Source organism: Coffea arabica, chromosome 2e, assembly GCF_036785885.1.
Source record: "Coffea arabica cultivar ET-39 chromosome 2e, Coffea Arabica ET-39 HiFi, whole genome shotgun sequence".
NCBI lineage: Eukaryota > Viridiplantae > Streptophyta > Magnoliopsida > Gentianales > Rubiaceae > Coffea > Coffea arabica.
Window position 1 is genome coordinate 8,978,313 of NC_092313.1, and position 23,514 is coordinate 9,001,826.

Below are 23,514 nucleotides of genomic sequence, written 5' to 3' on the forward strand. Positions count from 1 at the left end.
CTAATCATCATGTTACACCAACAACACATGGTAGCACTTCTCTACCCGTGTGACACCTTCAATACCACTATTGATTATGTGCTTGTAGTTTTTCCTTGCACATGTGCTTGTACTCCCCTGTGGAAACATTTGGACAGTTGTGGTATGAACTAGTAGCTAATTAAATCATTCCACCTGCGGTACGGTGAAAATCACTTGTCCTTCAAATGTGGCAAACTATATCAGAGAACTCCTTCAACTTGTGTTTCTATTTGCGTTTGCCTATTTTCTAGAACTCGGGTTTCTAGTGCATAAAATATTCTTCCGCACTTCACAAATGGCAAAATATTTTCACGAGACATGTACATTTAACTCAAAAGAACATGAAATACGAGGGACTAAAAATAATTGAATTTGGGATTCAGAAAATGGCACAATTCAGGGGTTGAAACTGCAAAGTCGTAGTAGTGTAAGGATTATCAAATGGTCATACAAAATGGTGAAACTGGAGCTCATATTTCTATTCTCAGACATTTTTATCTTCATCCCACTTTTTTTTTTTCTTTGTAAGTGAGAAGATTTGAATCCAAAATCTCTTATTTACAACATCTAAAGTCCCATTTTACCACCTAACCCAACCCTCTCCCATCCCCGTCCCACACATAAAATGTCAGTTTGATTGACTAGCTTATTGTCGGGAAAATATGTGAATAATCAATGCTAGGTATCTAAAGACCGTGGAAAAAGTTGGGCTACTATTTTTTTATTTTCATAAAGTATTAGTACATTAAAAAAAAGGAAAAAAAACTTAAAGTTTTTTATATTTTCATTAATACTGTGTATACTGCTAAAAGATGAACTAGAATGCAATTAAAACAAGGGTTTCTTTAACGGGTGCCCTGTTAATATACCCAAATCAATTGCATAACCGGCCCAACCCATATTTATTAGCAAGCTCTTGCATGCCTTGATTTCGGTCTTGATTGAATCAACGATACGCTGGGACTGGGAGTGGAAGCTATGGATCAATGGTTCTTTAATGATGAAGAGTCCGTCTTGTTGGGGCGGAAACTTCCCGAAAGCTAGCTGGCCGGAATTGAACTGCTATGGCTGATATGCCGGATGAAGGTCTCAAGAATCATTTTAAAAATGTAAATGCTATGGATATAATTTTGCAGAAATTTTGAAACTGCTTGTGGATAAAAAGTACTAGTTTTTACCATAGCCTTCACAATCAGAACAGCCCAATAAGCAAAAGCCCACGCCCATTGATCTGCTATCATACCAACGACTTCTAATCTAAAAAAAGTATAAATAGTAAGAAATAGGACCAAGTTCGGTGCTTCGACTACTACAGAGGCACTTTGAGGTTGACTAAACAACAAACACTTTTAAATCCTTCCAGAACCCCAAAAGCAAACAGACATTTGGGCATGAAACTGGATTTAATAACAGGAACTACTTTACTTAGTCTTCATTACCAACAGATATTTAGACATGGAATTGGATCAGTACTGTTGAACGTGCATAAACATAAAAAAAAAAAATAACTATGAGATGTAAATTCCGCCCCAACATGTAGGAGGACCAGGTGTGCAATATGATGACGGAATTGGAGACTAGAGTATATATTAAACAAACCAACTCTTAATCTAATTACGCTAAATAGAGAAACATTACACTCGATATCCTTAAATTTTACCCGTTCCAAGAGGCTGCCTAGATGTGTCCCCTGATGCCCACGCATGGTAATCCTTCACCAGCTGCAAACCAGAGATGAATGACCAGACCCAGCAGCGAGAAAATAACCAATTAAAAGTCAAGGATATCCGGACAGAGGAATGATAGATTGATAACAACAACGTAGGTTCTAAACATATAAATAGGTTGAAGACATTAATAATCATGTTATAGAAACGAAGCTAAATTTTTTTATTTTACTTTTGTCTCTTGCACCTCTATAATCTTGGATGGCAAGTGGTAGTGGGAAGTATTTCGTTAACCAAGCAGTCCTCAACTTGAGCAAGGTAAGAAGTTAACTAATGGGACAAAGTACGCATTAAATAAAATGATTAATCTTCTATACACTGAAAACAAATACACTATCACCGGTGGATGCATGACAATTGATCTAAATTTGAATTTGAAATCCAAATTTTGCATGTGTTAAGGATCCCCTTGCAAATCAATCCTTTTATCTGCAGCCCCTTGCAATGACCAAGGCAGATGATGCAGCTTTACACCATTACACACAAAATTGAAAGGGAAGAACTATGGGGAGCTATGGTTAGAGTAACTTCACTGCCTTAAACTACTCTCAAGAGGGAAAAAGTTTCCTTGGCTGTGCTTCATCTGGACCATGCAGATGATGGAAGACAGTGCAAGTGACTGGAACAACTAATAAACCTAATGAAGTTTATAAAACTTCTCGAGTTTAATGACTAGTTTAGACCTCAAATGGGACAGAAGACATGAAAGGATAAGTTCAGAGCCTCAGACAAGGGGACATGACACTAGTTCTGTATTCACTAGCTTCAGTAGACTTCAAAAGGACCCACCCACTTAACCCCCCCCCCCCCCCCCAACAAAAAAAAAAAACCAAAATAAGGGGCAAAAAGAAGACGGGGGAAAGAGGGTCAGATTTTTTTTTTCAGGGTTTTAATTGGAGATTTAAAGAACAGTCATGCTGTTTAATGGGAGACAGATCCTGAAACTCTTGTTAAGTCTTTGTGGGAAGAGTAAGGCCCACTCAGGAGCGCTATTGAATGCATGAAGCTTCTCCCCAGGAAGTGGTTGATGAAAGGTAAAATTGGCAAAAGGCTTTGTATGAATTATGGAACCAAGGGTGCCAAAAAAACAAAGGCACAGAATGCAGCAGCACATAAAACCAAAGAACCCACTATACCTCTAGTCGGGTGAAGATACTGGAAAAACAGGCCACAATAGACAAGAAGGCAAGAAGATGCGGAAGCTCTGGAAGTCAATCAGTGACTGTGATAAAGCTACTCGCAACCTTAAGAAGATGTGGAAGATCGGAAAACCAACTTAACACTCCCCACCACAATATGAGCTGACAGCCAAAATAACAGCTTAAGACAGATTTTGTTCCACCTCTCAGCAACATGCACAAGAACCTTCCTTTCCCAAAAGACACCCCATGCCCTTCCTCTCCCACCATGACCAAAATCTAGAAGGTTAGTTATTCCAAACCAGGTAACTTTGGACAAATTCAACATCAATCCTAATTTGCAACATTGCCTTCGTATTAATATGAATTCCCTTCCCATCCATTTAATGTCACATCACAAGTAGTACATGCACATAGAGGTCACTCATAAACCTCAAAATGCCAGCCTTAACATATAATAAATTCCCCTTCCCTTCCATAGAATGGCCTTCACGTTTTTCGGGTAAACATCATAAACAAACTTCACAGTTAGGCAGGATAGGAACCAAACAGTTACAATTAATTTGTCGTATTCCAAAATCCAAGTCCTCCATTGTACTTTCCTGAGTATTTTATCTTTTCACTCATAAAGCTAGAGTATGTAAAGAAGGTAGACTTCACAAGTCAAACGACAAAAATGGAAGAGAACAATAGCTACAGGCATATATGCACAGGAATCATAAAAGAGACCAACTATCTTGAGCAGATTTAACTGAAATTAGAGTTAAAGGCTATGCCAACAAATTTATTTCCAAAATCTTTGCACATTTTGGCATACCTGGGCCATAAACCGGGGAAGCATGATCCTTAGAACTTGTCCTAGGACCTGGGTGCCAGTCGATTCAATTGCTGCTTTTGGAAGTGCTTGAAAGGGAAAAGGGATCTCAATGCTTACCTGCATACCACATGCCAGTTGCAGAATCAGTTAACAGGATACACAAGAATCAAAACCAGTGATTCAACATAGAAAACAGAGGCCAAATCATGGTCAGCACCTCAATAACTGCATCTGAGGTAAGTTGCTGCACTGGTACTTCGCTTTTTGAGGTATCATACTTGATTTTATTCTCCATAGAAGCTGCATGCCCATACCAAATCAATGTCAAAGCTCTCCTGAAAGAATTATATAATGAATTTCAGAATCCAACAACACGAGAATCATCACTCTCCCAGCAGAGAGATCCTTATTCTTAAAATTTCTAAAGAGAACCCTTAAACCAAATTGAAGGCTTTACGTTGTTGAACTACATTCTCTCAGGTGCCACACTGTATCGTGTATACTAAATGAAAACTCAAATTTCATGAAAATTTGAAATACATCAGAAAGGCTTCTTGTCGTTCTCAGTTTCCAGGATGTCTGTTTGGCATATAAGTTTTCTCAGAGCATTATCTCCCACGCACATTGTATAAAGAACAAGTACAACCATTTCATGACTCTGCTTTTATCATAAGTAAATCAGGAAAACAGCTAAGCCCATCTTAGGCATGTTGATAATCAATACCATATTTCCCCAAAGTCTAACAAGTTGGACTTCAACAGCATCATCTTACCATTAAAAGACACTTACCATCAAATTTGTTGTTCTGCGCTACCACAATTGGCGAACCCTCAAGCTGAAATTAACATTGAACCAATTTTTTTAGAGAAACAAAAATTCATGCATACAACAAAAAATAAAGCGAAACATATGTTCACCTTGCAAGACAAGAGCTTAATACAACAACCATCAGGCTGCTCCTCCACTCTGACTAACAACACAGGGCAAACTTCAAATGCAAAGAACTTAAATCTGTAAACATAACACCTGAAGGTGCTATCATCTACTCTTTCTATCCTTTCCGCATCCAACACCGAGTACTGACTAGCAGGCAAGCTCATATACTCGCCTGGAAAAAACAATTTATAAAAAAGAGAGATACAAAAACACTTGAACACATTTTACACTAGTTAAGCATCTAGAAAAATCAGTCAGCCGGAAATGGAATGAAATAGTACTCAGAGGACGTTGGAGCTGTCGGACGGAGACGGACTCCGTCCGCCTTGCCACAAATCGAGCCTTTGGAGCAGCAGAATCAGCTGAAATGCGAACTGAAGATTTCGACGAATCGTCAGTTAAACTGGAGAGTACTCGGGCAGATAACCTAGGGTATCTAAACCGGGACGAAAGCGAGCTCCAATGCGTTGAAGATGAACTCAAAGCCATGTTCATCTTCTCCCTTTTCTTTCAGAAGAAATCTCGTTTAATTGGATCTGTGATAGTTAGTTTTACGAGCAGATGCGGGGAAGGATAAGACCACGAGGGTATGGTAGTCTTTCGCTAGGTGGCGACGAAAACATCCGGCGCATTGTGGCTATGGGCCCACTGTTTCGGCTAATTTACGCCTACTAAAGATGACGCAAGTCCCAGATAAGCAACAACTGCTGATGTCACAAAATCCAGTTAGACATATGAATATGCCGTAGTAATTAGCTCATTCCTCACGCATTCTTCAGTTTTATCGACCCGATTTCGATTGCAATTAGTCAGTAAGTTTATTAATTAATCCGGATAATTCAGCATAGATTAGCGCCATAAACGTCGTCGCGCCAATACTAGAACAATCAATATGGAAATTAGTCACAGATTATGCCTGGAAACTTAGATTTGATCAATTACGAACCAGAGATTCATTACATTCGAAAGACTTCATCAACCATTTTTACACTAACAACTACTACGGACATCAAACCCTAATTTCAACTCTAAACATAGGATTCTAGAAACAGAAAAAACCAAAAAAAAGCCCAAAATAAGATAAGAAAACCCTAGAAATCAACCGTTTTCTCTTCAATTTCCTCAAGAGCTAGTGAATTTGGTAACAGCCTTGGTGCCTTCGGAGACGGCGTGCTTGGCCAATTCACCGGGAAGTACAAGTCTCACAGCAGTCTGAATCTCCCTCGACGTAATCGTCGGCTTCTTGTTGTACCTGGCGAGCCTGGAAGCCTCCTGAGCCAATTTCTCGAAAATATCATTGATGAAGCTGTTCATGATACCCATGGCCTTGCTGGAGATCCCGATGTCGGGATGGACTTGTTTTAGCACCTTGAAGATGTAGATCTTGTAGGTCTCGCTGCTCTTCTTGACTCTCTTCTTCTTTTTGTCGCCAGCAGCGGCTCCGCCTTCCTTCGGGAGTTTCTTCCCGGCCTTTGGCTTCTTCTCTGCCGGAGCCTTCTCGGCTGCTGCTGGGGCTTTCTCGGCCGCGGGCTTCTTCTCAGCCGGCTTCTTCTCCGCCTTTGGTGCCATCGCTGCTGTTGAAGCTGAAATTAGAGAGACTTTGACGGGAAGGATGAAAAGAGGGCTTTGATTTAAAGACCGGAGAGGGCAGATATGGTTCCGTGAAGAAGGCGGTTTGTTTATATAGGAGAATCCGGGTGAGCCCTGATTGGTGGAAATGATATGACGCGGATCATGGATGTGAGCCGTCGATTTTGATGAGTACAGAACGGTATGGATTGTTTTGGGTCTTGGATTTGGAATTTTGGACGTTTTGGCCGGAGATTTGAAAATTGAATTTCGCACGCTTCTTTCCGCAAGGATTGGTTTGGTGCCCAAACTTCTTTTGGATCTGCGAGATTTTCCAGACGAGCTTTTCTGGATAAACAAAATAAGAAAAAGCGAAGCTGGAAATTGATAATCAACGGTTTTAAGCTCTCATTTGGACGGCCAAGAAAATTAATCCGCAGTTCCACACTGTAAATTGTGGGCGATTTTGGTAATTTTACATTATACTTGTAAAAGTACTTCATTGGTAACTAACAAAATTTTGATGATCTCAAAGTTTCTTATTTTTCACCTAATTTAATTTTGAAATTTAAATTTGAGGACTCTTCATTTTCTTTTTATCAGTAGGACATGCATCCAATGTTGTTTATATTCAACCTGAATAACCAAATTTATCCTAATTCATTTTCTTTGCCAATATAATAGTGGTAGTAATAAAAAAGATAGAGATCGTGGTTGATATTTTAGTATAAGAATAGAATGACTAAGGGTGCATTTGATAAATTTGATATCTGAAAACTGAAATATGAAGTTTGAACCTATTAAATTATTGAATTATTAAGTATTAAATCAAATATATTTGAATATATATCACATTTAATAATAAATAAATAGCGTACCACTTATTTTTTAGAGTAAGTTTTGCTTAGAAAATTCAGTGGCACTTAATTAATTCAAATATTTAATTGTTTGCAATCAAACGCATCTGGATATATTAAAATCTGAATACATGAAATTTAATATCACTTTTTAATCATTGATTATATTTAAATATTACACTATAATTAATCTCAAAAAAGGTTAGTGTAATTTTTGAAATTTGGAGAAAAGTTAGTAAAATAGTCAAAAACCTCATGGAAGGTTTTTGAAATTATCCCTATTCATTAATAGGGAAAAAATTATATGCGATCAATGCATAATTTGATAGATTGAGTTTAAGATACTAAATATAGCGTGCACAATTTGCAAAATGAGCCGAGTTAAATTGGGTTGTGGCTTAATCGAATAGAACTCAACTTTAGTAATCTTATACTCAAGCTTGAATTCAATTGAGCTCTAAGTAAAAAACTCAATCCCGAGTTCAAATTGCTGTTCAACCCTATTTGACCTCAAGTTTGAGCTTAGTCAAATTAAAATAAAAAATATATTATATTTTAAAATTGGATAAAACCTATTTTTACTTTAATAAATAAAATACAATAAGGGATGTAAATTTAATCTCTCTACTAATAAAAAATTTATTAAAAATATATAACGATCGTGTTGGCTTGATAAGTCGAGAAACCTAGTATATGCATGTATCCCTAAATTTTTATAAATTATTAACAAAAAATGACTATTTTATTTATTTTTTAAAATAAAATATTTATTATTTTAATTTTTGAACAGGCTCGACCCCCCGACCTCAAGTTCGGTTATGCTCGAACTTGAGGTTGAGTTCAAATTTGAATTTTTTATTGAAATCCCGTCGAATTCGAACTCAAGTTTGTACTTGGTAAAATTGAGTTGAAACTCAGCATGATTAAATTAAAGTTCGACTCGATTTGATTCGTTTGTAACCCTAATATAAGGATTTGCTCCCATTATTGGACAAAACATATATTCCTTTTCAGTGCTTTATTGATTGTGATCTTATGAAACATCTTTAGAGTTGAAACATGAATTAAATTACTCGATACTCGAACCGAATTCAGTCTGATAAGAGATTATTCAAACTTGGTTTGCCAACTAGTCAAGTTAAGTTTGAACAGCGTTCTATGTTCGATAATATTCAAACTCGATAAAAAGCTTATTCAAATTCGGTTCAACAAATAAACAAGCTAAATTTGAACAAAAATTCGAATTCGTTAAAATAATTAAACAAGTTTAAACTCTAGGGAATTTGACTTAATTAGATTTGTTCACACTCGTAGACCTTTTCCACTTGTATGGCATGAGGTCAGGCAACAATTTACACTAGGCCAAAACTGCAAATGCAACGGTGAATATTTAATGCAAGTGGCTAATATCTATGACTACAAGATATAAATAAATAACATGCTTTTAAATGGCTTACCATTTTCCCCCCAAAAAAAAAAGATTTTAGAGATTATTTGACTAAACTCGCCCATTCTGTCATATGAACCAAAAGAAGTAAAATGCTTTTGATAATAAAAACGTGCTAAACCTACGCAATCGTCTGGCAAATCTTTTTCAAGCTAATTGTAATTCAACCATCAAATTTATCTACTAGTATTTGACAATCCATTCTAGCATTGACTTGGAATAGCTCAACTCTTAAAGTCTTACCATAACCATTCTTTTAACGATAGGTTGATCACACATAACCTTTCGTCATTAAGTACAATAATATCACAACTAATTTCTTATATGGTACATAACCCCAAAAGTTCACTTTTTTCTTATATCCCATAGTCCTATCTAACTCATCTCCGGTTCAGACACAGCTCGCACAAACAAGCCAAAAATAAATAAACCTCCGTTCCTTGTAGAAAAAGAAACGATCAAGAAGGAAAGATAAAAGAGCAAAGATTACCCCTATTAAAACCTGTACTAGCGCTAATTCGGTGATCCCAATAGCTAAATTCCTAATAGGCATAGACCAGCTGCCAAACCCTGCCCACAGCTCAGCAAAAATTTTCAATAACCTTGCACAGTCACATGATACTTCCCCTCCTCTCCTGCTCTTTTCCCTTATAATTCCCACCCAGGTGACGCGGCTATTTCAACACCTAAGTAACCCACAGCCCAACCCCACCCGCCTTCTGCCTTCTGCCTTCTGCCTTCTGCTCTGTCTTCGATACGCTTCTATTTACGCATTCGCCCGCATTCCTTTTTGACATTTCCAAATTTTGCTTCTTCTCCATTCTGCTGCTCATTCCTCTTTGCAGACTCTACGCTGCTAATGCTCTGACTCTTCCTCTTATCTCTATTGTCTAAAATTTTTAAATTATATAGATTACATTTACGTAATTTCCAGTTCGTTATTGAAATAAACAGGTATTGAAATATGTCAATGGAAGGAGCGGATTCTGGATTTGCTGCGTCTGCTGACGGTTCGCAGAATCAGTCTCCTTCGCCTCGCAAATCTCCTCCTTCTCCTCCAGGTTTTATCCGTTTCCTCTGAAAGATCTGTAGATTTGTTGTTGAATTTTGACTTGCATTTGAATTTTTTTGATGATCTGTAATTCGCATTTTCACAGTTTGTTGTAATTTGGCGTTACAATTGCCTATGACATCTGTAAATGTGACGTAAGAGACACCTGAGGTTTACTTATTTTTCTGTTTTTTTTTTTGGTCTTTTTTTCATCATGGTGGTGGTTGTGTGTTATTGAAAGTTCAAACCCTAGGAACAGTCGGAATGTGGCGAAATGGCATTTTGTGTTCTTTTAATTTTGTTATTTTTTGGCCACTTAATCAGTCTATGGTACTAAAAGAAATACAGACACAATTAGAATTGTCCTGTATAGAGGAAGGCCAGAGGTTTAACGTTTGGGATCATTGTGTTTCGGTTCATGCTTTAGTTTTCATTGAATACGACACTTTTGTGTGTAGAAGATGATTTAGTAAGAAATATTGCTATCTCCGTTAAAATGTGTTTATGTCAATGCAAATGCTACGACCACTCTGGCAATAACGATGTTTGTATGCATGTAATCCTTTTGAGAAAAGAATTAGAATTATGACTGCTGAAAGAGTGAAAAGTGCTTTGCTCAATATTTTGTGTAGGCTTAATTCTGTCCTAAGTGATATCAATTTCAGTATTCTTAGCTGTTTGGTTTGTTAATGCACTATTTACTTTGCATATTGTTATTAATCACTAATCAGCAAACATGGAGTTGTATAACATGAATAGAGAATTAAATATTAATCATGAGAAGAGAGAGGACAGAATTTGGAATTGTAATTTCATATTTTAAAGAAGCACAGTAATGAATAATGAATGCAAATGATGTAATAGAAGTATTGTCGTTCACGTGTCATACTAAACTCAAAATGAGGTAATTTTAGTTATAGGTATTAGATGATGGGGCCTTAATGAAGTTATCTTAAGGGACATTATCATGATTTATAAAATGATTAGTAAATGAGGTTTATATGAAGATCAAAACATGGTAAGAAGCATAAATTCATGAGTAATGAGGATTGTAGAATCTAGATGATATAAATTCCCTATTAAGTTCTGGTCGGTTATATTTTGTTGTCTTTGCTAGTTGCATCAGTACCTAACTTCTTTCACTTTCTGTTCAGATCATGAAGAGAAGACAACTCACATTAAGTTTCTTCTGTCAAATGCTGAAGCTGGGTCTGTCATAGGGAAAGGTGGCTCAACCATAAATGATTTCCAGACGCAGTCTGGAGCACGAATTCAACTATCACGCAATTTTGAATTTTTTCCTGGGACATCCGATAGGATTGTTATGGTATCTGGATTAATTGATGATGTTCTCAAGGCAGTCGATCTTATCCTGTCTAAATTGCTGGATGAGGTGATCTGAGTTACTTAATATTCGTTTCAGAAATTGTTTGAGGTTGAATGTGAAACATAAATATCTTTTCTTATGCAGTTTTATGTTGAAGAAGGCGGAGAAGATCCCCGATTTAAAGTTAGGCTGGTTGTTCCAAATGGCTGTTGTGGTGGAATAATTGGAAAGGGAGGCTCTATTATAAAGTATGGAATACTCCTCATTTCGTTGTTGTTGTTATTCTTTGTGTTTGAAGCATTTTCATTGGGAAGTTTCTTGTGTTCACATTTATTAAGAGCATTGTTATGTCAGAAAGTGTGTAATGTAAGTGAGAAATTGGTGATTGACTTGTATCTTGACTTAAAAAATGATAGAGATGTTCCCGATGGAGCAAGTGCTCCATGTCATATTATTCAGTAGTTTGTTATCACAGTGCATTGGTAGTTTAAATTTCTCTGATAACATTGACATTCATAGTTTTATCTCATCTGGTCTATAATTTTCATTAGCTAATCAGACAACTGGGGCTCTAAAAGGATAGTATTTAGCAGTTCACTCAATTCAGCAGTGACTGGAGTTCTGGAAATATTGCTGCAAATTAATGTAGCTTTTGGTTATCAAAAATCTTAGAGACTTGGCATCTCCAAGATGGACTCTCCATCTAACACATGCATGCGATAATACATTATTGGCATAGGATAAAACAATTTGCATGGTTTTGATTCATTTACTATTTGAATTATGAATTTGGTGCTTCAGGGAAGAAACACCCCCGCCGGGGGGTGGGGTTTGGAGTTTGCATCTAGGTTCAAACTTCCCTTTTTATTTGATAGAATTTATGAATAAAATATGGCTGGGTTTTAAAAAATAATATCAAAATCTCGCTGCTATTCTATTCTATTTTTCTGTGTGAATGTGAATTTTCTGTAGATATGGACATCGGTATAGTTACTAATAGTCTAGGGATAGATATTTGTAATCACTATAGGGTCTTGGCTTTGTAGCATTACCCAAATCTAAGTGAAAAAGCAGTTGAAAAAATTAAGGAGGAGCTCATAAATTGTAGAAGAAGTATTTCATGCAACTCTTTTTGTGCACAGAGACAAGTGTATTTTGAGGCAAAGATTGTACCACTTTTATGGCACCATTGCTAATACTCATTAGATGATTTTAGTATCACATGTCTTAAAACATTCTGGCTTGATTTGTTTTTAGGTCACTTATTGAAGATTCTCATGCCGGCATCAAAATATCCCCTCTAGATAATAGTTACCCTGGCCTATATGATAGGCTAGTAACAGTAAATGGCACTCTAAGGGAACAGATGCGGGCGATTGAGTTGATTCTGTTGAAGTTGGCAGAAGACCTCCATTATGTACAATCTGTCAGTGCACCATTTCCGTATCCAGGTACTGATAGTCTGCTGAGAAGACAATCTTTGTCTAAGATTTAAGTAGATCTACTAGTATTTGCTCATTCTCATTGCATGTTTTTTTCTTCTCAGTCATTTATTTTTGAAAATTATTTCTTTTTTGCAAAGTTTTTCCAAAATGGTTTGCTGTGGATTTAAAGGAATTGTAAGTGATTCACTTGTTTTGTTACAAAGAACTTTTGGGGTTGTTTGAAGTCTCTAAAGAGAATGAAATCCTAGAATAAAAAACATCCTATATGTGCTTGTTTGGGAGTGTGTGGCTTTTTAGTGGTTTTTGAAAGCTCCAACAAGGAGCTTCTCTGGAAGCAAATAATTTATCCAAAGAGTAACTATGATTTTAAGCTGAATACCTGTAGAAGAACCTTTGGAAAAGAAGAGCGCTTCTAGCAAGAAACACCATACTTCCAAATGGTCTCTAAATTAGCTTAGACTGCTCATTTGAAGTCTGTATTGTCTGGAAACAGCTCTATGGTTGGATGAAGTAAAAAATTTTGGAAAAGGGTGTTTTTTACTCGTAGGTTATTGCAATCACCTAACTAAAAACAGTTTTGGTGCAAGCCAATCTATATCAGGTTCCTTGCTTATTGATTATAGGCATCACCAACAGCTTGGCTCATGCTTCAGATCATTGTACTGGTAGGAAGGCTTCAGGATCAAAGTAACTTGTATTAAGCGGACTTAGTTTCTTTCTTTGCTCAAAATATACTTTTTTTGGGAATAGATGCTTGATTCAAACTGAAGTTTTACAAGGAAATGCCAAGTTTGTGTTTCTTTAATTTGTTTCCTTTTTGAAGCCAACACATCAGCTGTTCTTTAAGTTCTGTGAGTTCTCCTTCTACCTGTTACCTTCTGGAAATTTTAAAAGGTTGTTTCTTTTAATGTACTTGCATATGCCTTTTTTGGCTTACATTGTGGTTTCTACATGCTGGATACATTAGAACATCGTCATGGACGGCAATTTAGCAATTTTTTTGAAGTCAAGGGCGATGAGGTCTTTTTTCCTGTCTCTGTTCGTGCACTGCTTTAGGTGGTTGAGGTTGTTATATGTTCACGAAATTAACTGTCAGGGATTTTAAAGATATCCTCTTAATTTTATTTCTAGGAAGTTAATGGCCTTTGCAGTGTACTTTGTTCTTTTATACGATCTGATGTATTTGGAATAATTGACATCTGATGCTACGTTCATTAGATACTAGATTCTTGACTTTGACGATATCAATTTGAAGGTGTAGTCAACCTATTCCTTTGGTTTTTTGGATGGTTTCAGTAGTAGGCTACAATGGAATGAACTATGCATCAAATGGAGTTGGAGGGAAATTTCAGAATGCCAGGTCTCAGAATAAGGTTGGCCTCTTGAGTTATATTCTGTTGTCCATCTCTTGCATCTTGGTGCCTCTTTTTGTTAAAAAAACTACCTTATGCTCCACACTTTCTCTGTCAGATTAAAGTCATGATTTCTCAGAACCCCACTGTGCAGATGCTTTTGTGTATATTCTTTTCGTTAGTCGCTTCCCGACTTTGAACTTAATAAGTTACAGAACTGTAGATTTTTCTATATGGCTTACTTTATCAATGTACTTGTTTCTTTCCATTACCATATTCTTTTAACTGTGTACTTTGTGTTTTTTTCTAGGTTCATTTTATTTACAATCCAAGTTTGCGAAAAACATAAAGATTCATTTTTTTTTTAATAAGCAATGGCAGTGCCTGAACATACCTAGCATGACCATTAGCTCAGGAAGATTGATAATAAGATAAAACTAAGAATGTCAGGCAACAACATGTAACAGTTGTTGAGAATTAATTTAGATATGTGTAATTGTACACGGGACAAGTGTGGTTCTTAACCTTTTGAGTGGCGGCCCCCTTTGACACCCTCCCTTTGATGGCAAGGATACAGCTTCTACTCTAGAGGAGCTCATGTTCTTTGATGCAAAGCATGACGGCAATCTGCTTCTTTTTCTAAACTTACTTTTTGTTTATAGTTACACAGTTTCTTGTTTTTCTTAGTTTGGCTGACCATATGTCATTCTATAATCAGCAGGAGGAGAGGAGTAATTCTGTAACAATTGGTGTTGCAGATGAGCATATAGGGTTAGTTGTTGGCAGGGGTGGAAGGAATATTTTTGAAATTAGTCAGGTAGAAATTCCTCATTCTTACTTTTGTCTTTTATCTTGCTGATTATGCAGAAAGTTTCTCTTGATTTGACAATTGTGAGGCAGCTTACTAAATGGACTCCTAACTTTGCAGCTTAGCGGGGCAAGAATTAAAATTTCTGAAAGGGGTGATTTCATGTCTGGGACATCTGATAGGTATGAATGGTTCACTTTTGTTGATGTTGGGTCAATTCTGCTACTGGGATGTTTTAAAGCTTTTGTCCTTTCTGCAGGAAAGTTACTATCACGGGATCCCAAAGAGCTATCCGTGCGGCTGAGGCTATGATATCTCAAAAGGTATCACCAGTCTCTGAGAGGTGATGAAGCAGGTTTTCATGTGTTCTCGTTGGAGTTCTGAGTGGTCCTACCTTGTCTATGCACATTCCATAACTTTTGTTAGTTATGGACATTCCTTGCTGTGGTTAGTCCGTTAAAACTCTGGTGATTGCAGAAGATTTATCACGGTTTCTTTGGAAGAGAGCACTTTCCTAATGAACATCGTGGAAAATTATTCTTAAATGAAAAATATTCAGAGTAGGACATTATAACTGACTCCTTAGACAAAATATAATACTTACATTTTACGGATAACATATAAATGTAATTCATTAAGTTAGAGCTATTATGTCTGAGGTGTATTCTTCGGATACTAGGCTTGAGATTAAAAATTTTGAGGCTCCCTTCTGTTGGTATGGTGTTTCGACATTATATGTCATGCATTTGTTGGTATTTGTACTTTTTGCGGTTTCAATTTCCAATAGCATCTGGAAGGCTTAAGCTGCTAAATTAGCCCGAACTTTTTGGGGAATTCTCAATGCTGGAGTTGCTGATGCCCATTGCCAGATTAGTTTCAAGACTGATCTGGGGTCGATTGATTATTGTCTGTTTGATCATTTTTTCATTGCATTACTAGTGCTAAATTAATTATATTTGTTGTGTTTAGATTTTAGAAGGATTGAGGTAAGTTCAGTCAACGTTCTATGTCGAGAGTTTTTTGGGATTTGGCTAAATTATTTCTTCATTACATTACTAGTGGCTAAATTAATATTGGAACTCTCATATTTGTCTATCTTTTCTTTTGGGGTGGGGGACTGGGATGGTTGTGGAAGGAAGGAATTTGAAGATACTTTAAATTGGATGAGAGAAAAACATTTACCTTTTTAAATTAGCACTTGCCAGAAGATGCTTACTACGCTGATGCCTACGTCGCATTTTATATTTTGGTGTGCTTATATTTAAGTGCTATAAAAAAGTTTGGTACAGATTCTTGAATTATCCGCATTTTGTTATTTCCACAGTCCCCATCACGGCCCCTAATATTTTTTTTTCTGCAAAAGATAAAAAGTTTGTGCGCTCTCAGACAAATTTTGAACACTCACACATGCAGCAGGTGAAATTCACTAGATGCCACTTATTAGCTATTAGATTTTCGATTCATTACATTGTTTTCTGGGGACCAAATACCTTGCTGAGATCCGTCTTAAGAAATGATAATAAACTTTCATTTTGAAAATTTGTTTTGGCGTCCAATTCTCAATATCAACTGTTTCGATGGTTCTTGCTTCTTTCAAGATTGTTTTGTCCCGTTAGAATTTTCCGTCTTCGGTGAAAGGTGATGCTTTCATGGTTATATAGCGGTGTTACTTCACTAATGGTCGTATTGCTACTTGCAAATAACTCGCTATTTTTTTTTTCAACAAAATAAATGGGAGGCTTTCAAAATGAAATGCCAAAAAGTTCCTCAAATGATAGAGTAATAGTAGTACAGAATGAAATCACAAGTATTTTAGAATACCTACATGCAAATAAGACAAGCATGCAACTTATTTTTGCAATTACAGATGTTGATGATGGAATGGTAGTATGAAGGAGATAGTCCTATGCATTTGCAGTAGTTCATGGCTCCTCGCTTCCGTCACCGCCACCATATCCTGATCCATAACCAGACCCATAACCTGAGCCATATCCAGAACCACCACCATGACCTCCACCGCCTCCACCACCACCACCACCTCCTCCGCCTCCTCCTCTCCCACCACCACTTCCATATCCTGAACCACTGCCGCTTCCGTAGCCTGAACCACTTCCTCCACTACCTCCGCCTCCTCCTCCACCTCTGCCACCACCTCCTCCACCACCTCCTCCCTTTCCTATTCCTCCACCATAGCCTGAGCCGTAACCAGATCCATATCCGTATCCTGAACCATTACCAAACTCTGAGCCTCCACCACCACCACCACCACCACTTCCACCTCCACCTCCACCTCCACCTCCACCGCTTACATGTCCCTCGTCATAATTACCCTGTTCAGAGCCACTCCCCGAACCAGAACCAGAACCTGAACCGCGCCCCTTCCCACCACGTCCTCCTCCTCCTGCGTCAATGGCCACCTTTCCAAGTCTAGCAGCAAAAGCAAGATCCACAAGAAGCAAAACCAACAATGCATAAGCTATCAACTTGGGATGGGCCATTTTCAAATTAACTCCCAATATGCAAACAAGTAGTATAAGGATTGGTTTATATGTGTCTTTCTGTGCTTAATTAAGAATGTCTAGGAACTGAAAACATAACGAGGTTTGGAATGCTTGCCAATGAGGTTAAGGTAGGGGGTCCTTTATATAGGCATTTCGAAGCCAACATTCTTAAGTTGCATGGCTTTCTAGTAGCTTCTCAATACTACTATTTATGATTGCAAAATGGAACGGTCTATTGTGATACAGTGATAGTGGTGTTGGTGGCGTGGTGATAATGGTTGCCTGTCCTCTGATCCTCTAGCCTTTCATGCAGATTCTCCACAAAGTTGGCTCCCACTTTTGACTTGAGGCTCCTAACGAACTTAGATAAGGGGATCAGTGGGATGCATTATCTGATCTCAACTTTGTCTCAATGTTCACATTTTTCCTAACTCTGTCAAATTTTTTTGTTCTGGTTTCAGGTTCACATTTAAGAATAACCAATTCGTTGTCGGTGAAATCCATCAGAAAATTCGATTGCGTCTTGGGTTGTGTTTGAGCATATGTTTGTCGCCGGATAATATGTGAGGGCACCGCCGTGGAACGGACATCTAGAGCAATCTTTTCCCAGCCTTCCAGTTTGCGTAAATCACATACTCTGATGCGAACTTCAGACCTTCAAATGAAAGCATATTAAGCAAACAAAACCCGACTCGTAAGAATTCACCTACATATGGGTTTGGACGATGGATAACAAAATAATCGTCGGATTTAACCATTGGAAAGTGTCTTTAATCGATTGATGATTAGTCGTGCAATCTGTTTTTATACATTTAGCAAAGTAATTGTGTAAAGCCAACAAATTTGTATGAATTAACGCCCACGAGTACAACGTTACAACTAGTGCATCAGCGACCTCTTTATGATTTATGAATTTAAAAGAACATACTAGTGTGTGTATATGTGTGTGTGTGGGTGTAAAGTCCACTCTACGAGTTTTGATAAAAGACTACCTCATCAATTAGTTCGTTGACTAGGTTAATCAGCGAATTAGTCTCAGTAAGTGTGCTGTTGCATCAACGGATTATGGTTTAATTAGATTATCTATGCCATTAATTTGATGCGTAAAGCCAACGGATTATAGACCTGTATACTAATTTTCTTGGCTTCGGTTTTAACATTTGGCTTCCCATCTCATTCTCCATTTCTCGACAGAAAAGAGTGGATTTGACTTGATTACTAGTAGAAGACACATAATTAACATTTCCGCGTATGGTACAGTCTCCAGCCTTGGACGCCCTCTTCATTCTTCACCCTTGAACATGTAGTTTTCATCTGGAAATCCTATAAAACGATGACACAAAATACAATCCACTATGGTCACCAACCCATATTCCGCTGTCAATTATCAATATGTCTATTATCCCTCGTCAGTGGTGGGGGGATTTTGTCTCCCAGCTTCGTTCGTACGTTATCGTATTTCTTCAATCAAATGACATCTGTAATCTTACCTTCTACCCTGCTTTGGTGGGCGTATGCAAACTGCAAAGCACGCTAGCTTGCACTTTGCACTTAATCATTGCTGCGGCAGCTTTCTAGTGTATGTTATGAAATCCCCACATTCTTTTCTTGTCATCATCTAAGAATTTGCTTCCATCTCATTGGTCCTTTCAGTAGACAGACAAGACTTGAATGCTTATAAGTTATATCCACACCGAGTATCCACTTCCTTCAATCTTCTAATCATTTGAGAATGCGAATAATTCCACGTTAAATGTCTCAACTAAGTTGATGAGTTGACTTCATGAATTGTCACCAAATCATTAATGGGAAAGGAATATATAGGAGATTATGTAGGGGGTGATTGTGGTTGAGAAGCAAGGTGTGGTAGATTAATTTTTTACGAAGTAATTATCTGCAAAGATTTTAAAAGAATGATGTTTAAGCGATGATAATAGACATATATGCAGATACCTGCATAGGTACATGCATATATGCAAAACCAAAAGCATCTAGTTGAATCGCAGAAAGAATCTAGTTGGATCAAGTCTGAGACTGCTGTATTAACTTAAGTGATGGGCATGATTAAGAAACAATGAAACAAGATATGCAACTGACAGAGTTTTAGAATTTATCTATCAATATGAAAATAGTAATAAAATCCTAATAAGCTTAGCAGGATGGTAGATTGTAGCTCGTTCCATGGGAATCTTCTTCAAAAAGACACTTCATTTTTTGTGAAAGGAAGGAAAAACAAGTTCGTAGTATGCTTTGTTTGGATTGCATATTTCTGGACTTTTTGTAGAAAAATAACTGTAACGATTTGATATATGTGAGGTAAAAAGGTGATTGGAAAATGTGTCCACGAAAAATGTAACAATTTTTCAAAGCAATCCAAACACACTAAGTTGGAATTAAAAAAAAAAAAGCATCTTAAAGATAAATTCTCAACCAGCAAAAATAAGTTTGGAGGACAAGTTGGAATGGTTCTCCCAATTTGGAGGATTAAGTTGAAAATTTTTTAGTTTGAGGGATTAAATTGAGATTTCATTATAATTTATAGGACTAAAATGAAACTTTATTTAGTTTGAGGGACCAAATGAAACGCACTACTGCTTTGGAGGACCAAATTGAGATCTCTTCAGTATGAGGGACCAAATTATGCTTTTTGGCCAATTTGGAGTACCAAAAATGAAACTAATTCTACCAAATAATGTCGTCGTTATCTGGATGCTCTACGACTCAACGTGCCTCCTTCGAGCAGCAGTTTAAATTCTAAAACCCTTTCAGCTTTCGCTCTTTTTCAGCCCGAAAACCCTAAAACTCCCCCGTCTCCGCCGTTGCAGGTGATAGAGAAGCTCCGCTGCTCTCCAGTCAACTATAATGGCTGTAAGTATCACCATTTTCGTTTCCTTGTCTCGTTTAAGAGACTTGTGATTAGATTTGGCTAATTTATTTGTTGGAAGTTGTTCGATTGGTCGTTTTCACTTTGTCTTGCCCGTTTAATTGGTGAAGTTAATTACAATTCTGTGTTCTGTATTGTAGCTGCTTAGCAAATCGAAAATTTTATGGGAAAACAGGAACAGAGGGAAAAAAATTTGAGAGCTAAGAATGAGAATTTGATTAGCTTCGGGTTCTGAGTTTATGTACCTCGTCTTTTGACGGAGGTAGGACTCTCGCCTTCTCTATGCCCTTTCCCTTCCCGTTTTTCCTTCCAAATCTGTCTTCCCTGCTAAAAGTTTGGATTGTCATAATGGTTAAGGAAAAATCGCATAAAATAATTACCAGTAATACGGGGCGGGGCTGGGCCGTTGAGCCAGCCATTTTAAGGTTGTATAGGGCACGTAATGCTGGTTATAATGAATTAGAGGAAGCCGGGTTATGTGGAATAAAGTTTGCTAATTGACGCTGTTGGACAGTTGGAGCTAGAGCATAATTAATATGGGGTAGGCATCATGAGATTTTTTTTTTCCAGATAATGTGGTTTGATGGGAAATTTTAGAGGGGAAAGGAAATGTTTGTCATAGCTTTCAGATTGGAAAGGAGTAAATTTCCGGTGTTATACTACCATTACTTGTGACCTTCAAGTTCAACTTATTGAGTTGAGTTTTAGTTGTTTATAGTAACACTATTTCTATGTTATGGGGATTTGGCTTCATCTGCCTTAATAATTAAAATCCTTGATTGATGCACTACACAGTTGTGCTTGTGGAGTTGTTCTTTTTTTTTTTTTTTTTTTAATAATGCATTGATGAGCAAACAGTTGTCAAGAAATAATGTATCTCTACTTGTGTTGTTTCCAGTTGGGAAGGTAGGCCATGGTAGTTATGACCTAGGGGTATTACACTGTCCAAAATTTTCAGGGGGAATGGTGTATTGCTAAACAATAGCACACGTTAAATTGTAGAATTCCCTGTCCCACCCAAAATGAACTCTTATTCAAATGTGCAACTGGAATGTAGGATGTAGTCATTACTTTGACACAGTTGTCTAGTTTATCCAGTACAACCTGAGATATTCTGTCTGCTTTGTTTTTGGAAGTATGTGCTTAAGATTGCTTCTGATACTGCTTTGTTGATTTACCTAAAGGCTCTTTCCATAATCATTCAAGCAGCGTAAGGATATCATTGTAATGTGGTTTCATGTTTTTCCATGTTGAATTTATTCATGAGTCAGTGCTGGAGTATTTTTAGTTTTTATAGCCTGAAGTATTTTGTCCATTTAATGGTCAAATTATGCTTATACACTCATTGTATAATGGCAACTATGACAGCAGCCTTATTGGTTACCTGCATTTACTTCTTATGCATCTATAGTTTTATTGGAAGCTTAATCTTCTCCTGGCATGTTTTGATGCAGACTGTACCAGTTAATCCTAAACCTTTCCTGAACAATCTTACTGGACAGCCTGTTATGGTAAAGCTCAAGTGGGGTATGGAGTACAAAGGTATTTTGGCTTGCAAGATTTGATAAATCTTTGAGTATTCTTTGGTTCTGAGCTATTGTGTCCAAGCTTTTTTTTTTTTAATTGTGTCCAAACTTATGTTCCAAAAGATTTAAATCTTCTCATTTTGAATCCATTGCAGGGTTTCTTGTCTCTGTGGACTCATACATGAACTTGCAGGTAGTGATTTAGAGGGTAATTTTGTGTGAAATAGTTTGCTCCTGTAACTGGATACATGTTGCTTTTCTTTATTAGAAAATTTATTGACATTGAAAATTGCAGAAGAAGCATTTTGTTAGTCAATTCACGTAGTTTAAGATTGTGTTTTAGTCAGCATGGTCTGAAGTTCATAGTACATGTGTTTTTGTTGGTGTAGTACTTTGAATAAATAGCTTTAGTCTGTGAATTTGTTTCCATATTGTGACAAAAGAAATCACTTGTTCGCTTTTACCATTATACTTTCAGCTAGCTAATGCTGAGGAATATATTGAGGGGCAGTTTACTGGAAATCTTGGAGAGATTCTGATCAGGTAATTTTATCTGCTAATATATTTTCTGTTTAATCTAAAAACCTTACACTCCTATTTGGTATGCTGTTGAATCATCTGAGAACCTTTGCCAGTATATGGGAGGTGTTAAGTCTTTATAACTTTGGGCCGCTCCTAAATGGTTGAATGTATTTTAACTGTAGTTCCAACGTTGCTTTCAGTTAATAGTTTTTGGGGTTCCTTTTTGCATTTCCAATTAGATACTGCTTTTATTCCATGATTCTGGATGAGATCAGTCTTAATGATGGAAAAAAATTGTGGTACATGGTAGAAAGTTCAAATCATGAAATACCGTGTAACAATGTTCTGATGCATGTTACTGTGCTTTTATTACTGTGTAGGATAACTTTCAGCATCTGATGCACATATTTTTTTCTCTGTAGATGTAATAATGTTCTCTATATTCGTGGAGTTCCAGAAGATGAAGAAGTAGAGGATGCTGATCGTGATTAGGAGCTTCTGCAGTAAAATGATTTCAGATGAAACATTTGATTTTTTATCCCGTCATCCTATCTTCCTTTTGGAATATGTAATGTATTCTTGTCAGTTCTAGAATTTTGTTGTACCATTATGCATATAGCTTTGTTATGAACAAGGTCTTAATGCACCTTGACTTTCCTTGAGGGAATACTGGCCCTGAAATGCAGCAATCAAAATCAAGGTTGAGGATGACGGTAGATTTGTTATATTTATCTGAAATCCTATTAGCCTTCTCTTGATTCAGAAATATCATCGGTTTTCACCTGAGTCCCATCGCATCATGGTTCATAAATTACAGCAGGTGGTTTGTGCATTTTTATTAGCTGTATGGACCTGGGAGTTCAATGTAAACTGCTCAGTTAGAAGCAGGATTGGCTTCCATTGGCTATGCTAATCAGGTTTGTGCAGTGTCTTCTGCGGCCACCGAAACTAAAATGAATCTAAACTAATCAAGGTATGATTCTTTGCTTCGCCAGTCTACAACAGGCTGTAATGCTCTATTTTGTTCCCTATGCATTTACGTCAACGTTGAGTTCCTTTGCAGAGGGCTTTTGAGTTCTTAGAACTCGCAATTATGTCTTCTTTCGAGAAACGAAAATTTGACTAATTAAATCTAATCCCAGAAGTCAACCCAAAAGCCGGCACAATTATGTCATTTGTGCCTGGGATTGCCTCTTTTTTTTTTTTTTTTTTTTAAGTAGACAGTCTTAAATCGAGGATTTTACTATTCTTTTTCCTCTTATCACCTAATTTAACTCTCTTTTGAGTTCTTATAACTCGTAATCGTCCCTCGGAACATCTGATAGAATTAAAACTCATAATCATGACGGTAGTAGGTACATTTTGGTCGACGAAAGGCTTCAAATTTCCCCTGACGGGCCTAACTGTGTCGGCCGTGGCAGCTGACCAGCTGTTGCTTATGTCCTTATACATTGCATGTGTGTAATTGGTACGGCGTTTGCTTCGATAGAATCCGATAATGACATTTTTGCCACCAAAAAAAAAAAACTTATGTAGCCAAATACTAGCTAAAAACAATTAAAAACACAAAAAAGCTTGCGGCCC

The 23,514-nt window shown here is 37.1% G+C and overlaps 4 protein-coding genes and 1 long non-coding RNA gene across 8 annotated transcripts; 2 read left to right on the top strand and 3 right to left on the bottom strand.

The window, feature by feature from the left end:
- Positions 1–950: 950 nt before the first annotated feature.
- Positions 951–1,279, bottom strand: LOC140036624 (uncharacterized). Its single transcript, XR_011840183.1, has 2 exons — positions 1,200–1,279; positions 951–1,089 (listed from the first exon to the last, which is right to left on the bottom strand). It is a non-coding gene; the product is annotated as an uncharacterized lncRNA (long non-coding RNA).
- Positions 1,280–1,423: 144 nt separating this feature from the next.
- On the bottom strand, positions 1,424–5,224 carry LOC113730748 (uncharacterized). The gene is made up of 6 exons (XM_027255631.2): positions 4,923–5,224; positions 4,623–4,813; positions 4,495–4,540; positions 3,922–4,004; positions 3,705–3,821; positions 1,424–1,742 (listed from the first exon to the last, which is right to left on the bottom strand). Exons 1-6 carry the CDS (start codon positions 5,134–5,136, stop codon positions 1,671–1,673), a joined length of 723 nt encoding a protein of 240 aa, XP_027111432.1. The 5' UTR covers positions 5,137–5,224; the 3' UTR covers positions 1,424–1,670.
- A 327-nt stretch (positions 5,225–5,551) lies between these two features.
- On the bottom strand, positions 5,552–6,649 carry LOC113730749 (histone H2B-like). Its single transcript, XM_027255632.2, has one exon. It carries the CDS (start codon positions 6,208–6,210, stop codon positions 5,764–5,766), a length of 447 nt encoding a protein of 148 aa, XP_027111433.1. The 5' UTR covers positions 6,211–6,649; the 3' UTR covers positions 5,552–5,763.
- A 2,415-nt stretch (positions 6,650–9,064) lies between these two features.
- On the top strand, positions 9,065–15,260 carry LOC113730750 (protein BTR1). 4 transcript variants are annotated; one of them, XM_027255637.2, is made up of 8 exons: positions 9,065–9,575; positions 10,720–10,958; positions 11,037–11,140; positions 12,150–12,343; positions 13,637–13,710; positions 14,411–14,506; positions 14,618–14,679; positions 14,757–15,260. In XM_027255637.2, the coding sequence occupies exons 1-8, from the start codon at positions 9,479–9,481 to the stop codon at positions 14,842–14,844; spliced, it is 954 nt and encodes a 317-aa protein (XP_027111438.1). In that variant the 5' UTR covers positions 9,065–9,478; the 3' UTR covers positions 14,845–15,260. The 4 variants fall into 4 exon arrangements, with proteins under 4 accessions (XP_027111438.1, XP_027111437.1, XP_027111436.1 ...); XM_027255636.2 differs by having other exon boundaries at positions 9,067–9,575; positions 14,408–14,506; XM_027255635.2 differs by having other exon boundaries at positions 9,070–9,575; positions 13,634–13,710.
- A 4,465-nt stretch (positions 15,261–19,725) lies between these two features.
- LOC113730751 (probable small nuclear ribonucleoprotein F) lies at positions 19,726–22,641 on the top strand. Its single transcript, XM_027255638.2, has 5 exons — positions 19,726–19,866; positions 21,337–21,424; positions 21,564–21,601; positions 21,887–21,951; positions 22,353–22,641. Exons 1-5 carry the CDS (start codon positions 19,861–19,863, stop codon positions 22,420–22,422), a joined length of 267 nt encoding a protein of 88 aa, XP_027111439.1. The 5' UTR covers positions 19,726–19,860; the 3' UTR covers positions 22,423–22,641.
- Positions 22,642–23,514: the final 873 nt, after the last annotated feature.

Bases quoted from the DNA above. Each gene is read 5' to 3' on its own strand.
- LOC113730748 (XM_027255631.2), bottom strand. From the start codon at position 5,136: ATGAACATGGCTTTGAGTTCATCTTCAACGCATTGGAGCTCGCTTTCG. The intron at 4,005-4,494 runs GTAAGTGTCTTT...ATGGGCATGCAG, and splicing joins GCAGAACAACAAATTTGATG to CTTCTATGGAGAATAAAATC. The intron at 3,822-3,921 runs GTGCTGACCATG...TGTGGTATGCAG, and splicing joins CCTCAGATGCAGTTATTGAG to GTAAGCATTGAGATCCCTTT.
- LOC113730749 (XM_027255632.2), bottom strand. From the start codon at position 6,210: ATGGCACCAAAGGCGGAGAAGAAGCCGGCTGAGAAGAAGCCCGCGGCC.
- LOC113730750 (XM_027255633.2), top strand. From the start codon at position 9,479: ATGTCAATGGAAGGAGCGGATTCTGGATTTGCTGCGTCTGCTGACGGT. The intron at 9,576-10,719 runs GTTTTATCCGTT...CTTTCTGTTCAG, and splicing joins ATCTCCTCCTTCTCCTCCAG to ATCATGAAGAGAAGACAACT. The intron at 11,141-12,149 runs GTATGGAATACT...ATTTGTTTTTAG, and splicing joins AAGGGAGGCTCTATTATAAA to GTCACTTATTGAAGATTCTC.
- LOC113730751 (XM_027255638.2), top strand. The intron at 21,425-21,563 runs GTATTTTGGCTT...AATCCATTGCAG, and splicing joins GTGGGGTATGGAGTACAAAG to GGTTTCTTGTCTCTGTGGAC. The intron at 21,952-22,352 runs GTAATTTTATCT...TTTTCTCTGTAG, and splicing joins CTTGGAGAGATTCTGATCAG to ATGTAATAATGTTCTCTATA.